At 40.5% G+C, this 19,708-nt stretch overlaps 1 protein-coding gene across 1 annotated transcript in view; it reads left to right on the forward strand.

Annotated features, from left to right (window-relative positions):
• The window catches only part of THSD7B (thrombospondin type 1 domain containing 7B), a 243,242-nt gene that overhangs the window by 65,322 nt on the left and 158,212 nt on the right, over positions 1 to 19,708 (forward strand). The window contains exons 4-6 of the mRNA XM_066323167.1: positions 2,183 to 2,352; positions 13,676 to 13,831; positions 15,414 to 15,611. Of these exons, the coding sequence (XP_066179264.1) occupies positions 2,183 to 2,352; positions 13,676 to 13,831; positions 15,414 to 15,611 (524 nt within the window). The remainder of the gene's footprint in view (positions 1 to 2,182; positions 2,353 to 13,675; positions 13,832 to 15,413; positions 15,612 to 19,708) is intronic.

The raw sequence follows: 19,708 nt of genomic DNA on the forward strand, positions 1-19,708 counted from the left end.
AGGAGCAGACGGGGCTGAGGCTTGGCGCTGGCGGAGCACCGAGAGCTGTCCTTGCACACTGCTCACACACAAGTTACTCTGGGAGAATATATAAAGGGACTTTTTTTTTTTTTTTTTTTAAGAGTCAGGAGCTGATGAAGTTTAATTATCTCTCTGAGCTCAGATTTAGTTATTTTGCATAATTTTAATCACTGATGGCCTAATTTTCATAGGTGTTAACTCCCGCAGCTCGCGCAGAATAGGAGAAGCAGATGCTCACGCCTCTGGAAATGAGTCTTTAGGATCCAGAGTTCACAGCTGACTTCCTAAGCCAGATATTGATAATGAGTTTTGCCTTAGTCAATTTTTGTTTTAAGAGATACTTCCTTAAAACAACTATTTCCATGGCTGCGGAAAGATGCGTGTGTTCTTTATTTAAGATTTTAGTTTCAAAAGTAGACCTGAAGAGCACAGAGTTCTGAAGGATGTAGAGGAGGAATCCTCTTCACCTGGTGTTTGATAAAGAGCACTTCTCGTTGCCTTTATGGTTGCATTTAACACTGCAGGCCCAAGAAATGGGATTAGGAATTCCCAGAAGGAGCTAATGAGAAGAAGAATTCATGGTTGTGCTTTATATATTGTGGGAGTTAGTATTAGATACTTGTCATGTGAGAAGTGTGTTCTTTATTATTTTCTTTGGGGGTAATGAACCCTGTGAGTGTATCCAGATTTGCACAAGATGCTGTGAGTTATTTAAGAGAGCATGACAGCTCATCTGAACAGTACCTGTAAATGCAAGTAATTGGCAGCATTCACAGATATTTTCCGTGAATACATTACAGAATTTGGAAGTGCTTTGGGGCTAATGAAAAAAAGAATCATTCACAAAATAAGTTAAGAGAACACTGATGTGTGCTGAAATCAGTGTGTTTATTTTTCATATGGTTTTGAGATGCAGGTTTGCTTGCCATAGCTGTAGTCAGGAGCAGATACTCACTGCGGAGAACACACAGAATTATGATGTGGAAGGCTTTTTCTGCAGAGACACCCCACTGAGTTTGAGTTTACAGTGATCAGTCAGCAGTTAAGGAACATATGTAGTTTTAACAACTGTGGATCTGCTGTAAAAAGAGAGAGCATTTGTCTTGAGGGTAAAAGAAGGAAATTATTTTACGTAGTTTACCTTACACAAAACCCAAAGATTCCGTGGTAAAAGTAAACAAGGAAATTTCGAGGAGTGGAGGCATAAAGCAGCACAAGTGTGAACAGATTGGTTATAAAAACAATATTGCCTAAGATTTGTGTTCGGGAAGCTCGGGAAGACTTTGGGCTCTTATTTACTCCCCTCATACTGTGACCTGTGAATCAAAGAGAACTCTGCCTGTGGAAACAGTGGTGTTAGAAATACGCTCTACATTTTCAGTCATGATGGGGAGATAAATCCTGCTTTCCACAGATACACAGCACTGTTTTCCCTGTGGTTTTAATAAGTTCTTCCTGGCATTTCAGCTGGTACACACCAACAACTGTTGTCTGTACAGCATTCACCTACCTGAATAAAAGCCTTAAATTCCTTGAAAACCTTTAATGCTCTTTAGGTGTGAATGGAATATAGAATGAAAATATTTTTTGTATCACAACTTGTGGAAAGTGGAATTAACTGAGATGCTTTAGCCAATCCCTTGAAGGAACTGGCAGTACCTTAAGCACTTACAAAGGTGTCCCCTGTGGAAAACCTTCAAGTGCTTGGAGCTCCATCCACTTATGCAGGATTTCAGCTGTTAAGGGTATTTCAGAGTGAGGTGTCCAGCTCTTGTCCAGAGAGGGGTGGTTTAGTGCTTTGAGACACATGTTTGAAAGCTACTGTTCACACTTAATCAAACCTCTTAATCTTCACTTGTTTTTTACATGGTGCTCAAAGGTGCTGTCAGGATGATTTAGTGTTTCAGAGCACTTTGGAGATTGGTGCTCTGTCAAAAGTTTTACACAAGTGCTCCAGACAAATAGCACATACTTAACCTATGTAAATTTAACACTCAAAATGTTTCCAAACATCCTGTTCTGGATAGGAAAGTGCTGCTATAAAGCTTAAAATCGGCTATAAAGATTAAACCAATTGTATCTAGTTATCCAATAAAGTACCTCTCCCTTACCTGTAGTCTTCCAAAAACTCATTTCATCTGTTCTCTTTCTATTCCCACAGGTTTGCCTGGAGGACTTCTGAATGGAAAGCTTGCCAAGTGTCTCTGCTCCTTGAGCAGCAGGACCCTCAGCAGCAGAAGCAGGCAGGGCTCTGTGGAGGTGGGATCCAAACGCGGGTGGTCTACTGTGCCCAGATCATCGTGGAGCTGGGGGCACAGCAGCTGAAGGAGGGTGCGTGTGGAGGGCCACTCTGCACTGCTGGCCTGAGTGCATCTGGGCAGGGGAAACAGGGAGAAGGAAGTAGATAAAGGAGTGGAGTCACTGGTAGCCTTTGGCTTGCTGATGCTCTCCTTGTGTCCGTGCTCACACAGGGAGGTGCTGCTGGGCACTGGAGGAACTGCCAGGAGCTGCAGCCTCCTGGGATGAATTGCTGCCAGTTCTGTTGTTCACCTGCATTTGGGAGAGTTACAAAGGATGAAGGAAGTAAATTATGCTTGGAGTTGACTTTTCTTCCTCTGTCATATATCAGAGAACCCAGCCCCCTGGTAGCTGAATGCACTTATCTGTAGTGTAGTCTTAGTTTAGAATATAAAACAGGTTGTCACACACCATTCCGGATATGGCTTTAGCCTCTGCTTCAGATTGATACACAATCTTTCTTGTGATTTGAAGGGGAAAGCAAAAATAATATTGTCACAACTTTTGAGCAGACAGATGGGTTTTGGACTCTGGAAGTGAGTTATATTTCCTTTAGAAGAATAATAAGTAGTTACAGATTCACAGTGAATAATTCATCATAGGCTGTTTTATTTACTCAATGTGGTGCTCTTGCAGAATGTGTTTATGAGCAGAGATGTAAGATAATAACAACACAATATTGTACCTTAGATTTATTTACTTACATAGGAGGATCAAGTGTTTCCTGGATGCCCCATGTGTGTACCAGCATCCCTCACAGACTCTGAGGTTAGAGAAAGCCAGACCTGCTCTAATCTCTATTCAGCCCATGCACAGTGGCTGATTCACCTCTCCCAGACATCTGGCACTACTTTGCTCTCCCAGCACAACCCCTCTCTCTTGTTCCACACAAGTGTGTGATGCAGGGGACTTTCAGAGTTAGAAAAGTGCTGTTTATGAAAGGTGTGTGGCATTTATTGACTTTCTTCATCCTTCTGAGCACTCCTGTGTTGTTGCAGCCACTGCGAGGCAGGTTGGTGAGCAGAGAGCTTGAACTGATTCATTCACACTTCATTCTTTGTCAGAATTGTGAATTTCTCAGGAAGAGTAGAGTGGTGCCTCTGAATGCCTTGAGCTTTACCTATCTCTTGACTAGAGTAGTGCTACACATCCAGTGTGTGACCCACCTGCAGCATTTTCCCTTGCTCAAGGTTCAGTTCAGCTTAAAAGTTGCAAGCCCTTTCATCAGCTAAAAAAAAAAACCCAAAACTGTGAGATATTCCTTGTATTTACACTTCTATTCATAAAAAAGAAAAAAAAAATCATATAGGCAACTGAAAAAAAAACCCAGATGTGCAGAGCAATTTTACAAGGTATGACCTATTACTGTAATTTCAAAGCAGTAGTGCTTGGAAAGTGAAAATCCCATCTTCTGCCAGCACAGTCACATGCAAATGGAACACAGGGAAAGCCTTCCCTGTTATACTTCCTTGTCCAGTAATATTCAGTGTGTCTCATTTACTAGCTGACTAATTTTTGTTCTTTGAATAAATAAGGAATTACATTTTTTTGGCTTTTTTTTTTCTTCTGGCAATCAGAACTGGCAAAATACTTTTATTCATCACTAGGGCATGTCATTTTTTACTGTACCAGTTTTTCAGTGGTGAGGAGAAGACAAGGAAGTTAATCCTCTACGGATAAGCAAATATAGTGTCTAATTGCTACCATGGAAAGCACAGTAATTTTTCTTTCTTCACCTCTTGAGTGTCCTAAAAGGGATCATTCAGGAATCAAACAAGCGAGTCTAATGGGATATTACCATCCATCACAGTTGTTATTCTTCTAGTTACTTCCAAAGAGAATTTGGAGCTGGGCCCAGTGACATATGTGAAAGAAGATTTTGTCCCGTGCTCTCTCCAGCAGCATTCTGGGATAAAATATGTTGAATCCTAGTTGGAGACAGGTACCATCTGTGATGTGTTTATACATACTGCTCAAAGCTCTTTTATCCCCCAAGGATACCTCTCCTATTTTTTATTTGCTTAGTCTTCCCATCTATTTCTTCTTTTATTAAAATGTGTGTGTTTGGAAAGGGAGCACCTGTTTCCTTGAGTCCCTATATATCAGTTTTTTCAGAAGGTCAAGTCTACTGAAATCTTTCTGTACTTTGATTATAAGGTTCCAGCTTGAAGATACTGAAAATAGAAAACTCTTACTTTGGTATTACTTTAAGGAATGCATTGATGAGATTTCATATTTTTTTCTCCCCAAGAGGTGACCTAACTAAAAAATCCCTGTCTTGATCCAAGTGAAGTTATATGTTTTTTAAGCTTTGAGGAGGAAGTTCATACTATTAATATGAGTATTTGGAAGGAGAAGATCTTGCAGTCTTTGAAGTCCTTGGAAACATTCCTGCATTCTGAGGCTGTTACAGCTAAATTTACATTGGTAAACGTGTAAAGTGATGTGTAGTTCTGAGGTCTGTGTTCCTGTGTGTGTAGGTAACCTAAGTGAAGAGATTGTGCTGGTTTTAATGCTGACTGTTCTGTCCAAGGCGTCCACATCCCTCCTCACTTGTGAGGCTTTTGTTAATTTAGGCTGAACTTTAACATGGTTACCTTTCAATAGATCCTGCTGTTTTTAAGTATCTCCCTGAATTTTAGCATGTTGAAAGTTATCTGTGTTTAATTTTCACTGAGAGGTTGTAATCTAGTAATTCCAGAGATGGAAGTGGCAAATCTGCATGTTTGGAATGATGTTGCTTTTAAAGAGGAGACACATTGTCCACAAAAAGTAGCACTGAATATGCAAGTGAGTTACTTGTGGTGCAGCCCTTTCTGCCCCTCAGCTGTGGGTATTCTCTGATCCCTGTGCCTGGACATCCCATTTCTGGAACAAACTGTAGGATTGGTGGTAATTACCCTTCTTTGTACCTCTTTTTGAAAGTAAATCTGTTCACTCATATGAAAACTCTTTCAAGCAAAGTAGAAATGCACATCCTTAACTTATTTTCAAAGCCAGACACTGCTACCACAGGACACAAATGCTTTCTTCTCTTCTGTAAGTGGCCTTACAAAAAGAGATAAGATTTTTGGGGTTTTATGAAATTTTATCTGAAATATATTTTTCTGTAATATATTTTAATTGATCTGGGTGAATATCAGCAATTTCCAGTGTCCCAACAAAAAAGACATCTGGGAAAGGTAGGGAAGAATATTGTGCAGCAATAATATGAAATGTTTCTGTTTATGAAACCTCTCCTTGTTTGGCAGTACAACTCTCCTCTCAATCACAATAAATTATTCCAGTGATATGGGAATGAAAATTCCTCTTAGAATCTGGGTCTGGTGTCTCTATTTATGTTCAAACAGTTAATAAACATATGTAGTTCCTAAATTTAGTCTTCTACCTCAGGATTTTTAACTTTCTTTTCTGAAGACCAGGGAGTATTCTTCTGTTTTCTGATTAATTTTGCCTTTCGGATTTATCTGGAAACTATATCTCTTTATCAGTAGTCTGGGAGGTCTTTATAAAGTACTCCAGAAGTATTTCCTCTCTTCTCTGAACTGTTACCTGCTGTCTCTAGTGACTGGGATTGCTGCTCTTTCCATATTTTCTGTAGTTTTCTAACTAGGGTTCTGTCTGCCCTGTCATTCTTTCATAAAATCTGTGCCTTGGTGTTTTTCCTTTTTTGCTTGTTTGAATGAGATGTGATTTACCTCTTGCTTTCAGAATTTTCTGTAAGTGTTTTTGGAGCCTGTCTGCTTAAGTGTTAATTACAGGACTGAAAAGGCCTTTGTGAAATACTGCTTTGCTTCCTTGAATCCTCTTTATTGTTTACTCAGCATAGTGAATTTGGCTAATAAAATGTATCTTTTATTACCTACTCACCAGAAATCATTCCAGGTTCCTATATTCTTAATTTTTGTTATTTTTCATCTGAAAATCCACGTAAAATTCTGGTGCTTGTACAAGGTTTTAAAGGGTTTTTTTACATTTTTTTGCTTAATGAGTTTCTCTGTCATATTCTCCTCCATATATTTATTTTTATTTGAGCTTTAATTTCAATATCAGGTATGTGACATAGTTGCTCCTTCATTATTTTTGGATAGCTTTTAGTGTTACCCTGCAAAACTATTTCTTACAGAAGTCTCTATTATTTTTATATTTCTCTTTCCTTTGAGAGGGATTCAACCCTCACCTGTTAGTAGACACAGTACCTTGCCTTACTCCACTGCACTTCCCCAGCCTCTACTAATTTTTGCTTTATTTTTAGGATGCAATTCCACCTTGTTCATTTTACATCAGATTGGGTTTTTTTTTTTATAAATTTGTGTGTTGCCAGCTGTAGCAGCAAAACCTCCTTTAGTCTGTTTACAGCTGAGGATTTGGAGAATACTCAAGTACCTGTTCAGGTCTAATGGTTACTCTCTGATCCATCCCTGTGTGTATTCCCTCATGTAGTTTTGTCTTACAAGCCCCTTTACTGACAGAATCACAAAATGGTCTGAAGCTGAAACTGGTCCCCTGCACTTTCATCTAAGTCCTACTTCTACAAGTCTCAGAGTGATTGTTTTATGGCCTTTATACCTTCTTGTTTTCCACAAAATATTGAGCTTTCTCCCTGCTGCTGATAGACAAAAATGTCTATTCCTTTCTTTTCTGATGAGTGCATTTTTCAGACCTTCTTGATTCCCACATGGGAAATATTTTGGCACTGTGCTTTCTTTTTCAGATATTGGTGCCTTTTTGGGCTTGCACAGAGATTAATTTGAGGAGTCCTTTCATTCATATGTTATTCTCTATTTATTCTCATACCTTTCTTTCTCCCCTATTGTCTTTTTTAGCTCCAAATTTGCTGTTTTCCTTCCTTTGCTCCTGTATGTGCTGCTTCCTAATGAGGGTGCCACGATTTTTTCCCTGCAAGTTCTTTGTTCTGCTCTGAATCATGACCTTCCAGTGTGTGTCTCCTGGGGGATTAGTGTTTCAAATTGGTGCCTGTGGCATCTGTTCAGTAAACTCTGGAAGTATTTTTGGGAAGAGGACAATACCAGTGGAAAGTCCACTTTGAAAGTGCCACCATCCCCTTGGGTGCCAGGGGTCTTGTGAAGCACCAGGTCAGGCTCTTCAGGAACTGGAAATTAGTTGTGCAGGTTGTTGTTGTTTAGGGCTGTTGCCATCCTGCATATTTATGGGAAAGGACTGTGTTGATGGAGATAAGCTGCCCATAGGAGTTGATGCAGGTTATGCACTGTTGGAGTGGATAGGAGTCCTGTGTGGAGTGTGAGTCCTGTAGTAAATGCACTTTTTTTTGTTTGTTTGTTTTAAATTTATGCTGGTGAAACTGCAGAAATGAGAAGATTAATTTACTCTACAGAAATTAGAATTTTAGGACTTTGATGTTTAAATCCTGTTTTCCTTGTCTGCTTTATGAAATTGAAAAGGAATAGGTTAGAATATATTAGTAATGAGAAAACTTGACTAGGACTGTAGGAGGGAGAGAAATGATGGTCAGCAGTGGTGTGAAAAAAGCTTTGTTGAGCTGCTTCTGGTACAGCAAGAGGAGAATCCAGCCTGGGGCTTAGCTGACCTGAATCACAGAAACAAGATTCTCAAGTGGAACCTTTTCCCCCCCAAGGATCCCTCTCATCCCAAGCTAGTTATTTATCACTGGGATGGCTGTACTAGCTTGAAAAGATGAGAAATACACCTCTGAAGTGTGAAATATATTCAGGGAAGTCTGTATCAGATTTATATTACTGGGATGCCAAGTTATTGATCTGTAAGCTCACCAAATGCTGAGCAGAATTTATGAGATACAACTCACATAATGGAAAAATAAATATGTAACAGCTGGCTTCTTCAGGGGAAACCCTGTAGAAGCAGGAGAGGAAATGATTTTACTCAGATTGTTGTAGTGCTTGACAGTGGTGTTTAAATGTGCATTTCAAAAATTTGAGTTTGAATCTATTAAGGAAAAAAACATTTTCCCTAATGTCTTTCAGAGGTGTAATGTTCTCAGTTATATCATATCTTGAAACTAATTAAACTAAGATGAAGTGAGTAATGCTTAAACAGACTTTGACAGTGAAAGAAGTGAGCCTTTTAAGAGGTGCCTTATAAATAATAGGCCTTCTTTTTTGGTCAACATGCTATTTGTTATGACCATGAATAGTTATCCCTTTATAAATACTTTAATTTGTTTAGCTGGCTGTGGTATGCAGCAAATAATATGCTGCCCAGTTAGTTCACATCAGATACTAGGTTTTAGTCCAGGCTTTTATCTTTGAAAGCTAACATTTTAATTGCATCTGTATTTTTATAATTATTTCCTGTCACTGAAACTGGATTAATTCCATTCAAGACAGTGATGGTTTGTTCTGTGTAATTTTGTCCCGCTGCTGTTCTGAGGCAGGGGAGCCTCATTGTGTTCAGACAATACCATGGAGTGAGATGAAAAATTAAAAGGATTTGAGTGTACGAGGCTACACCACAAACTGGGACACTGGGGAGAGAGAAGGAAGCCAGAGGTGCCTGGAACAGGAGACACTGGTGAGAAATGAAGTTTGTGTGCCAGGATCAGCTCTGTGTGGAGCAGCCTGGCTGCTCCCAGGATCTGTGCTGGCTGTGCCACCAGCTCAGCTTTGGCCACACCTCGGTGTCACAGGCACATCCACAGAGGTGCTGTTCTGGTGCCAGTCACAGGAGCTTCTCCTTCCTGAGAAGGAGAACACTGAACCCAGCAGTGAGCCAAGCTCCCACTCTTACGAGGCTTTCATGAAGTTTTCATGGATTTTCTTCCCTGTTTTGTAGATTTTCTTCCCTGTTTTCCTTGTTTCTTCTTTCACCCTCTCCAGTGGTCTGCTCCAGCGATTTCCAGCTTTTTTTGGGTAACAGCCAAATGCTCAAATATCCCACAGAATCCTTTTTTTTCCTTCCCATCATTCCCTTTGCTGCCATCCCAGCATCCCTGTTGCCTATGCTGTTTTTCCTGGACACTCTTAATGAATTGTGACTTCTGATCTGCTCAGTCATGTGGCTGCTGGTGGGGAGCCCCGTGTTCACTCTGAACTTCTGCCAGATATGTAGAGTCTGTTGTTAATCTCCACAAATTCTGCTGTAGCAAAACAATGCAGTGTCCCAGCTGAGATCACAGTCCTCTTGAGCAGCAGAGGGAGGACACAGGGATACTTTTTGTCTGTGTCACTTTAACCAAATTATGAGGATTTTTGTTGTTCTGAAATACATTAAGCCATTGTTGCTCTTGGCAATCCACTATTAACCCTCTTTCATGCTGTGATTAGCCTTCTATTCATACATTGTTCTTTGTCCATTAAATAGATTTTAATTGAAAATAGGCCTCCAACTTTGTGCTTAGTGGCTTCAAAACTAATTGGTTCTTCCTCAAAGCATAAAGGAATCCTTTCCATCAGACATGGGGTGCATTAGACCCTTAACAGAGGGATGCAAGGGGCTGGGGCTGGTGCCATTTCCAGGCTGGTCAGATTGCATTCACCACCTCTCCCTTGTTCTGTGTTTTGTTTTTCCCATAAAAATGTCTTTCAGGTTAGAGAAATTACTTATCCCTATTGTGTTTTACACATGAAGGTGTTTTTATAACATAACTCGCTCCTTTGTGGTTTTCTCAAGTAATTTCCCTTTGTATTGATCCAAGTGTCTTTGGTTTGTAAGACCCAGCAAAGGCAGTAAGAGCTTTCACAAGGATGTGCCATCCCTTTTTTGGGCCTGCCTTGTATCCTGGCAATCTTTAGTTCAGATTAGTTTTGCCATATGATAAGCATTTGGATTTATTTCCTTGACAATTGTGTATTACCTAAAATATGTAAGAGGCAGACTTGATAATCTTTCTGATTATTCCAGATTTTATATTAGTGATATTTAGAAAAGTCTCATTTTGGTTTTAGTATGAAAAATACTTGGGTTTTCATTGTAAAAGCGAAATGTAGGTACAGTCCAGGAAAAAAAGTGTTATTTACCTCCTGAGGAGTTGAAAAACCGTATTTGACAGGACCCCCTGCAAACAAAATGCCATCCTATACATTTCTGCCTCTGTCTGGTCAGCATTGCTTTTAACATAGTGTGGGTGTGTGTGCCTGCAAGTATCTGTCCATGTGACTCTATTCAAAGATAATTTATTTATTGGCTTAAAATTACATTATGGAAATAATCATATCAGAGCTGATTTCCTCTTCCACTCTTCCTCCAAATCATTACCTCAGTAAAAATATATAGGGAAACAAGACACTTTAGAACCCAATTTATTATCTCCTGCTGGTAGCAATAACCTGAAAATAACAGCAAATAGTAAAATTCAAACTTGAGGCAAGACACTGGTGCTGGGAACAGCTGCAGTTGCATTTATAAAGGATAGATTCAATATAACAGCTATAGAAATGTGCAATGTTTCAGAGACTCCCAGATTAGTACTTGATTGCTTTTTCAAGTTTATTCTATAGATTGGGAAGAACACAGGATTTTAAAAGGTACGAACAAGCGTCATAAATAAGCTCCTACTTGAATCAGAGATATTTCCTCTCCCTCTCTTTGCTTCCTTGGCTTCTGCCTTTCACCTTCCTCCAAACAATGTGGCTAATGTTGTTCCAAGGAAAATAATTACTCCAAAAAGCACTTTTTTTTTTTTTTTTTTTAAATATGAATGCAGGAGCATGCCAGTACAGAGTCAATTATTGAATGAAATCAGAAGGCTGGCCCATTCCTAAAGACATTCCTGGCAGCTGTGTTCATTTATCATAGGCATAATGTCAGGTTTTTTCCTGAGTAGGGCATCCCCAGCCAGGCTACCTGTGCCATTTGGACGCTGCAGTGTGTGAAAATTTTGGCATTTAGAAGGTTCACAGAAAAAGTCCCCCTTATCATTCCTTTATAATAAAAAAAGGATAAATTTGTTAGAGTATGAACAAATGACAGTAGAAAATCTTATCGAGCTTTGAAATAAGCCAGATGGAAATCAGAGGTTTCCATCAAATATCTGAAGAAGGAATGAAAATCTGTTTTAAATAGGACCCTGCTGGTTCATCCTGTCAATCTGGGTGGAAACAGTGTCTCTCCACCTGCCAGGTGTTGGAAAAGGATAGTATTGTATATGCATTTATCATTACAGCTTGGGTTCTTTGTTCTGGTCTTATTCCTGAAGACTGACTGGAAGATTGCAGTCAGTGTAGAGTGAGGAGTATAAGCTGGCAGAGACTTGGAATGTATTTGGGTATTTGATCAGAATGGTATTTTCTGATTTACCTTCTTTAGAATGCAAAGAACTACTTAAGGAGGTGAGCAAAGAAGCAGCCTTATTCCAGTGCCAAATAAGATGTAGGTCCTGGGAAAAGAGCTGCCAGTGCTGGAATTAAATAGGGCATCAGCCCAAGGGAGGAAGAGGAGCAGGAGGGTGGTTGGCAGGGAGAGGAAGGCAGGGATTTCCATCAGAATGGGAAGAAGTCATCCGTGAATGTGGGTTGGGCAGTAGCCCCTTTAACTTTTTGCAATCAATTTTTCTTGATTATTTTAATCCAAGATGAGTTTAAAATAGCTTTGGGCGCACTGGTTGGTTTTCAAGGAAGGAGACCACCCAGCTCTATCTAGACTTCAACATTTCGATGGTTAAATTCAGTGTAGAAACAGCCTAAAAATCAGTGAGGTGGGAAGAGCCTTTGCTGGCAATGACACCCTGAGTTAGAGCAAAGCAGGACTGGACTTTATTGCTTGGGTTGACCATTTGTACTCAGTTTTATTTCCTTTCTCCAGGTGAACTCAGAGAACTGATACAGTTTTGCAAGGCTTGGTGCTGAGAGGCAGTTAAGCCATGCATGAGACTTCTTGGTAAAATAAATACTCTTATCCTTAAAACTCTAGTATTTATCTCATTCTGTCACTTCACTTGCAAGGTCTCTAGAAGAGGTCTCTTTATGTGAGCATTCAGATGAATTTGATTTATGCCACCTCGTTCTAATCTTTAAATGAACATGTCAAAGGCCTTACAGGGTCTCAGAAAACATTCAGAAAATGGTCTTTTTTACCAATGTATTATCTTTCAGCTTAGAATTAAATCACACTGTTGTTTAATCCTGTTATCCTGATGAGTTGGGATCATAAGCCCTGATATTGGTCTGAATATCACTTCAGACTGATAGGTCTAAACTCAGCTTCAGGATGTGCAAATCAGAATTTGAGATACTGAGAGCTAAAGTCTTACGTCTTAAAAAAAAAAGGTTGTGTTTTTCTTCAAATGATTAATTTTAAAGAAAATGGTGTAATATCAGAAAAAGGAAAGATTAGTCATATATTGGGCATGTTTTTACAAATTCTTTTGAAATAAATTCCATGCATGGAAGCAAAGAAAAACAGACATGAAAAATAAAAATGAGGATAAAACAAACTCAGTAGCTATAAAAATTAATGAAGTCTTGGTAATGCCATGGCAAAGTAAACTCAAACAAGCCTTCGCCTTTTGAAAGACTGCTTTGATATTGATTTATCTAAAGAGACAGCCAAATTCAACCCATAATGTAATTAAAATGCAATATCATATAATGACTCAGAGGACAGATTTAAGAGTCTTTCTTTCCCTTTCTTTTGCTTCCTTCTCTCTGCCCCAAATAAAAAGGTGAGAGAAGTTAATTGAATCTAGAAATCTCTTAGGATAAATGAAAACACAAAGAGAGTCAACTTTACAAATCCATTGTCAGTATCAACTAAACTGGTACTTGGCAGGGTTTGGGATTGGCTCATTTCTGGGATAAGGAGGATTGGAGATCCATGGGTGCAGGCAGCTCAGGTAAACATCTCTCCTCCTAGGCAGGGAAGATGCTTCATGCTTGTGTCTGTGCAGAAGAATCCGAGAGCTCTGCTCAGTTTTATTGGAAGTAGATGAAGAAAATTCCAAGGTCTGGACACTGCATCCATAATCCAGAGATGGCAGTGCCCCAAAGGGCGGGGGAATGGGGAGAGTCCCCTGGGCTTGGGTTTTACTCACTAGTTGCAGTGGGAGCTTTTTGGATTCCCTTCTTAGGTGTCTTTCTCTTCAGTCCTGTCTGAACAGGTCTCCTTGGTCATAAATGGTGGGATTAGATCCCGGTTTGTTATTCCAGTGCTGTTGGAAATCAGCACTCAATCTAGTTTTTAACTGACCTGATTACACTAAGCTTAGTTTTAACTGGCTTGCTGAATATAGGTGATTTAGATAAAACTTCTAAGTGTCTTTCTGAACACAGGATTAACTTTTTGCCCTGGGGAGAGAACACCCTGAAAAATAACTGGATATTAGTGCATTCTGGAAAACTAAGGCCAGCAGGACAAAGTTACAGCACTGATTTTCTTTATTATTATTTTTTTTCCCTCTTAGTTACCAGACCAGTGGATGGGAAGCTTTGCCAGGGTCCTGCCCCTGCCACCTCCCAGGTGTGTCACCTGCCGTGTCCGGCCGAGTGCGCCGTGTCCTCGTGGTCCCCGTGGGGTCCCTGCCTTCCTGAGAGCTGCCAGCACCGCCACGGAGGGAGAGGTGAGCAGTGGAATATTGCAAAAAGGCTGCAAAGGCAGAGGTGTCACATTGGACACTGGGAGCCTAATGTGGTTTTTAAAAAAGTTAATCTAACACAGGACGAAGCTTCTGGATGTGTGTAGTGGAATCTGACCTTTAAAAGCTCTTTGCCGTAATTCATGTCAGAAGAAAAAGGAAGTTTTTTTTCAAGCTGATTCAGGTGCTTTTGTCCTGCACTGAACTTGTGCAGGATGATCTCTTGGGCTGGCAGCTGCCAGGCTGCCCCTCTCTGATCCGCCCTGCAAGTCCTGCTGTGTGCCTGGCTTCCAGAGCAGTGTATCAGGATGGAGGTGCATCCCACAGCCCTGAAATCTGGACTCAGGTGGACCCAAGAGGTTGTTCTCATTGTTGAGGGTTTGGTTTGAATTCCTGGAAGAAGGATGTGTGAGTGTAATTCAGCCTCCCCTGGATTTTAATTGACTGCTGTACATGTCTGTTGCTGCGACACGTGGAGATTCCTCGCTGAGCCTTTCCTTGAGGCCTGAAGTTCCAAAGAGGGCTCTTGGAGTGCGTGGCAGGGAATGGATATTATCGTTTGGAAATTAGGCTTTCCTGAAAACTGCTGAAGTATGTGAAATGATTTCGACTGGTCAAAAATTTTCAAACAAAAAAGAGCGATAATAGAAAATAATAATCATATCTGCAAAAGCGTTTCTTGTTTCAATTGTTTTCATAATTTCTTTTTGCTCATTTGAGAACTGTGGAAGCTTGATCTGTTGTATTTTCTGGAATGTCCTATTTTTCGTTTTATTTTCTGTTTCATGACCAAAGCATTTCCATGTGGCCTCTACTAATGCTGAAAATTTGCCCCTACTCTAAGGTGGTCAGAGGAAAAAAACCCATATATTTTTTTTCTCCCTTTTTCTTATAATTCTGTGTCATTTACATAACAGAACTTGCTGAAAGATAGTGTGTTAGTTCTGCATTGTATATAGCAACATGACTTTTGGTTTTATTCAGAAGGAGGTAGATTATGTAATCAATTCTATGATTATTTCTGTAACCTTTTTCTTCCACTTTTCATTTGAATCTTCCAGTTTAATAGGATGTCATTTCAAAGAGGTCTGATATGCATTATGTATCAGAAAACCTTACACCTTCATAAAACAGAATACTAATTTCTTAGTAAACTGCTCTGCTGTGTCTCAAAACAAATCTTTTTGTTAGTGGATTCCCAGGCAGAATATAGATGTCATTTATATCTTCAGTTCCTTAACTGGTCCTCTCTTTTTATCTTAATGCTGTTATAACATTAATGTATGCATCACTGCTAAATTTCTGTATCCTGACATATGTATTTCTATGTAACGATGATGAAAGGGGAAAAGAAATGTGAAAAATGTGGGTTGCTGGAGTTCTTTGCACACTGTTAGATTCTGCATGCCTGGGCACCTACAGTCCCAATCAATCCAGTTTGTAAATATTGTTCTCTTGTCTGTCTTTAAATCCACAGCTCCAGATGCCCCATAGAGCCCTCTTGCCGCTGGATTACTGTATGAGTATTTTTTCTGTTGTCCAGTTAATTCTGCTGTGCTTTTTGCAGGCTTTAGGCTGAGGCAGAGGCAGGTGGTTGTGGACCCAGTGGGCACGCTGGCAGGCTGTCCCCATTTGGTGGAGGCCATCCCGTGCGAGGACGCGCGGTGTCACGAGTGGCTGGTGTCACAGGGGCCGTGTGTGACCGACCGGGGACAGTGTGGGCCTGGCCACCGTGTCCTCAAGGCCGTCTGCAGGAGCAGGAAAGGTGAGCTCTTAAAAAGCCCCCCGGGTTTTTTGTGCCTCCTAAAATGGTGTTTTGTTGCAGAGCAATTGTGTGTATGTACAATGGCTCCTCACTGAGTTTTTTATGAAACTTTCAGGTTTCTGAGTAGACTCTGTTACTCTTGAAAGCCTGGGGCTGATAGAGCTCAGGATTTTGCCTGGAGCCTTCTGTTCCATTTTATCCAAAAGGGGATGGCTCACCAGTGCAGGTTGTGTGTGGTCATGGCTGGCCTTATTACCACAACAGTGAGATATTTGTACTAAATCAGGGCTCTCACTGAGGTCAGCAGCTCTGTGGGCATTCAGAATATCAATCCAGCTCCCAGAACTACTTCTATCCTCAGTTTTTAGCCTGTGGTCTGAATAATTCTCTCTTTGGGATAACTCTGTTAGAGTCACCAGCAGGGATGCTTGCTTGTGCTGCCAAAATTAATACAAGACTAAGATGTAAATGAAATGATTGTACTGAGTAATCCTCCCCTTGGCAGCAGTTTAGACCTGCAGAGTGGTCGGTGTACAAGTTGCTAATAATGAATAACTACATTTTTATGTGACGTTTACAAACAGCCAGCAAGATGTTATTTCTTGTGTATGGTTTGAACCTCAGCCAAAAGTTTCATTTCTTGATAAGGTCACTATTGTCAAATCTTTAGATTCAATTACATGGGGCACAATTTTGCAGTCCTTAGTCACAGTGAGACTGTGCTATCATCTGAAAAGTGGCAAAATTGTACAACTTTGGAGCCTGATACTGTATCTGAAATAGAGAATTCCTCTTTCAGGTGGTTTTTTTAGCTGAGACTGGTCTCAGGAGACAATTACAGGGTGGTAACAAATGATTCATTGTTTAATGGTTAATATGGTGGGTTGTTTATGAGGCATTAGAACCTGGCAGAAAGAAATAAGGGCTGCTTTGCTTGAAGAGCATGGATTGTCCTGAATTATTTTTAAATCTGTGTGATTTTCTTGTTAGCTTGTGAGAATGGGGGGAAAAAGAAATTTTCAACAGGTACAAAATGACACATCCAGAATGTCGAGGAGAGCAAAGAGCTCACTCTGCATTTTGCATGAGTGGTCTGAGCTGATGTGTGATGATTGCTGTAGGTCCAGGGCAGCAGGATGTGTGCAGGTGGAGGCTGGCATTGCTGAGGAGCACCGTGTATTAACACTGCTAAAACTGTGCCAGCATCCTTCTCTGTGCACCAACCAGTGCTGGGGATGGAGAGTGTGTTCCATGGCAGCTGCTCATTGATCTCTGATCAAACTGTTCTCTGTGGCACTGGTCCCTCAGAAGCCAGGCCTTTGAAGTGTCTCTTCTTCAACAAGGAAGTCTCACAATACCCTTTTCATTTCAACTATTCTGTGCATGTTTTAGTTACAAAAAAAACCGTGTTGGGACACTCTGCCCACCCCACCAGCCTGAGGCAAACATTGTCACTAGGTGTGATCAATATCCACTTAAACTGAGAAGGTTTCACCAGGAAATAGCCAGGTTACCAGGCAGGTTAGAATCATTGCTTAATACTCCTCTGAAGACTTTCTGAAGTCTTGATTGAATATGAGAGATCTGGAAGAGTCTCTAAAATTGAAGTTGGAAAAAGAGTCAAATTGTTTCTTCTTCTCTCAATTCACTGATGTAGTTGCTTTGTTCGTAACCTTATTTATTTCCTTCTGTGATGTTCTCTTTCCTAGATTTCCTTTGCAAAAAGTAGTCTTCTTTTTTTTTTTTTTTTTTTTTTGCATAAAAGTTGGAGTAAGTGTCAGCTTTGCTTAATGTGTTTTACCTGGAATAGCTGGTTACTTGGCAGTAGGAGGTCAGAAGGGAGTTCTGTTAAACTGGGATGTGTCATTTACAGGTGAAATAGCATAAAGCCTGTGTCCATGCTTAGCATTGTACACATGCTCAGTATTCTGTGCAAGCAATGGCCCTGCTGAAAGCTGTATTGTGTGCTCCTATTTTCATTTACTTAGGCGTCTTTTGTAGAATTCAGCTCTAAAATCCAGTGATTTATCCAGTCATTCTGTCATCCATGCTTGGCATTATTGCTCAGTGTTCCTACTGCCTGAAGGGATGAAAAGAAAATTTTTTTGGACCCTGTTAAATGCCAAAATCCAGCATATCATAATCTTAACAGTTCATTTGGGCCTGGGGTGAGTTGATTAGGCTACTTTGGGTTGTCTCTGTATTCTGTTGCCACCCTCATTTCCATGTAAATGTCGGACTTCGTGACTTGGTGCTCACTTCTCTTCACGAGGAAGTTGCTGGTGTCAGCTGTGCTGCAGAAGAGTTTGCCATCAGGCTTCTTGTCCTTTCCTGCCTCCTCCCCTCCATCCTCCGTGGCTGAACAGTGTCCTCAGTGGCCTGTGCTTGGCTGTGCGACTCAGTGTCTCCGTGGCTCAGTGTCACCAGACGGACACGAGAAATGACACTCACCTGTCAGGTTGAGAAGCAAGAAAAAGAACTTTATTTTTGGGTTCAGGGTTTAAATAGAGTTTGGGCTTTGATCAGCAACTGGGGGACGAGGTTGACACCTCTCCAGCCCCACTGGTCAAACCAGAAGTCCATTACAGAGAGGAATGCAAAAACAATCCACTTGGTTTATGTTACCATGCATGAGAAGGCTCCAGTCCAGGAATGTAAACTATCAGAAGGCTGAAAAATCAGGGTGACAGCTCAGACACAGGAGGCCTTTCCATGTGGAGTCTGTTTGTTCACTTGCCAAAAGGAGTCACCATTTGACCATTTTGGTCACCATTTTCTTTCTCCCGTGTGCTGTCCATGCTGCCAGCCTGTGCCAGGAGAGAGGTGAGCAGGGGCTAAAAAATCTCTTTCTTCAACTAAAGCCTCACCTTTGAATCCCCTGTAGTGTCCTTTCTCTCCATGTTAAAAAGCCATCCTTTCTGGTCACACTGGCCCAGGTAACAAACTGCTGCTGGCCTGAGCTGGAGCTTGGACAACTTGGGAGCAAGTCCCAGATGGGTCAAGCTCTGATTTGAGGGGTTTCTCTGAAGGCTTTGCTGTCAAAACAACACCAGTTTTGAAAGGTTCAAGGGCTTGCTTGAACTTCAATGATGTAACACTTGTGCTCAGCCTAGAGGCACAGAAATGGCTTTTTGTTTCTTAAATTGGTTAATCTGTAATAATGAAGTGGCTCCACAGAGCACATAGTATGGACAGCAGGGTTTTATGTAGTAGCTGGAGTCTGTAATTTGTGATTTGCAGTACTTTAGCATGGATGAGGAGTAATGAGAAGACAATAGTAATCTCATTACTTTGTCATTATTAGGTGTCTGCTCCCACCTAGGAATGTCTCTAATCTCTGTTAATAAGTTACCGAACACGTGCAAGATGCTCGTAGTGTCTGGTCCATATCCCTTGAGTGCTTCTCTTCTGTATCAACAAAAGGCAGCAGTGTAATAAGTCAAATTAAATTAAATAATGTGTAGAAGCACAATGTGAAGTAATGCATAGAATAGAGAGTTTTTTATATGCTTCTTCTAAATAAAATTTTCAGGATGTTTTTTATTTAGCTGGTGAAGGTCAATGGATATGTTTGGGAAAGTCTGTGAAGCCAAAAGAACAATATAGGAAAATTGATGATTGTACTAAAAATTGGATTGTGTGTGTCATTGGCTACATTGATCTATTATTCAGGTAAAAAAAAATTATTTGAAAGCTCTTTTTTTATATTTACAGACACCTCAGGAATTACTGGTGATTTTTCTCAGAGTGGTTGTTTTGGTTATTCGACAAGGAATGGAATAATTACCTCTTAGTAATGTGTTCTTGGGCAGGAAGCTGCAAGTGTCTGCCATTTGATTTTGGGCAGCCTTGATTAGCACTGACAAACATAATTGTGCATCGACCAGATGAAAGGAGCTCCCTGAAAACTTTCCAGTTCACAAAACATGAACATGGTCAGAACTTTTTCATTTTCAAATGCAGTTGTGCAGTAGCCAAAGCATGTTGTGTGTCATTTTTTGAAGAGAGTGACCAAAATAATATTTCGTGGGCTTGGCTCCTTTTGTCTTTTTAAGTGGTACAAGCACTTTGAGTGTGGTGAGTCAGGGGACATTCAA

The sequence above is a fragment of the Sylvia atricapilla genome, chromosome 7 (genome assembly GCF_009819655.1).
Source record: "Sylvia atricapilla isolate bSylAtr1 chromosome 7, bSylAtr1.pri, whole genome shotgun sequence".
Lineage (NCBI taxonomy): Eukaryota > Metazoa > Chordata > Aves > Passeriformes > Sylviidae > Sylvia > Sylvia atricapilla.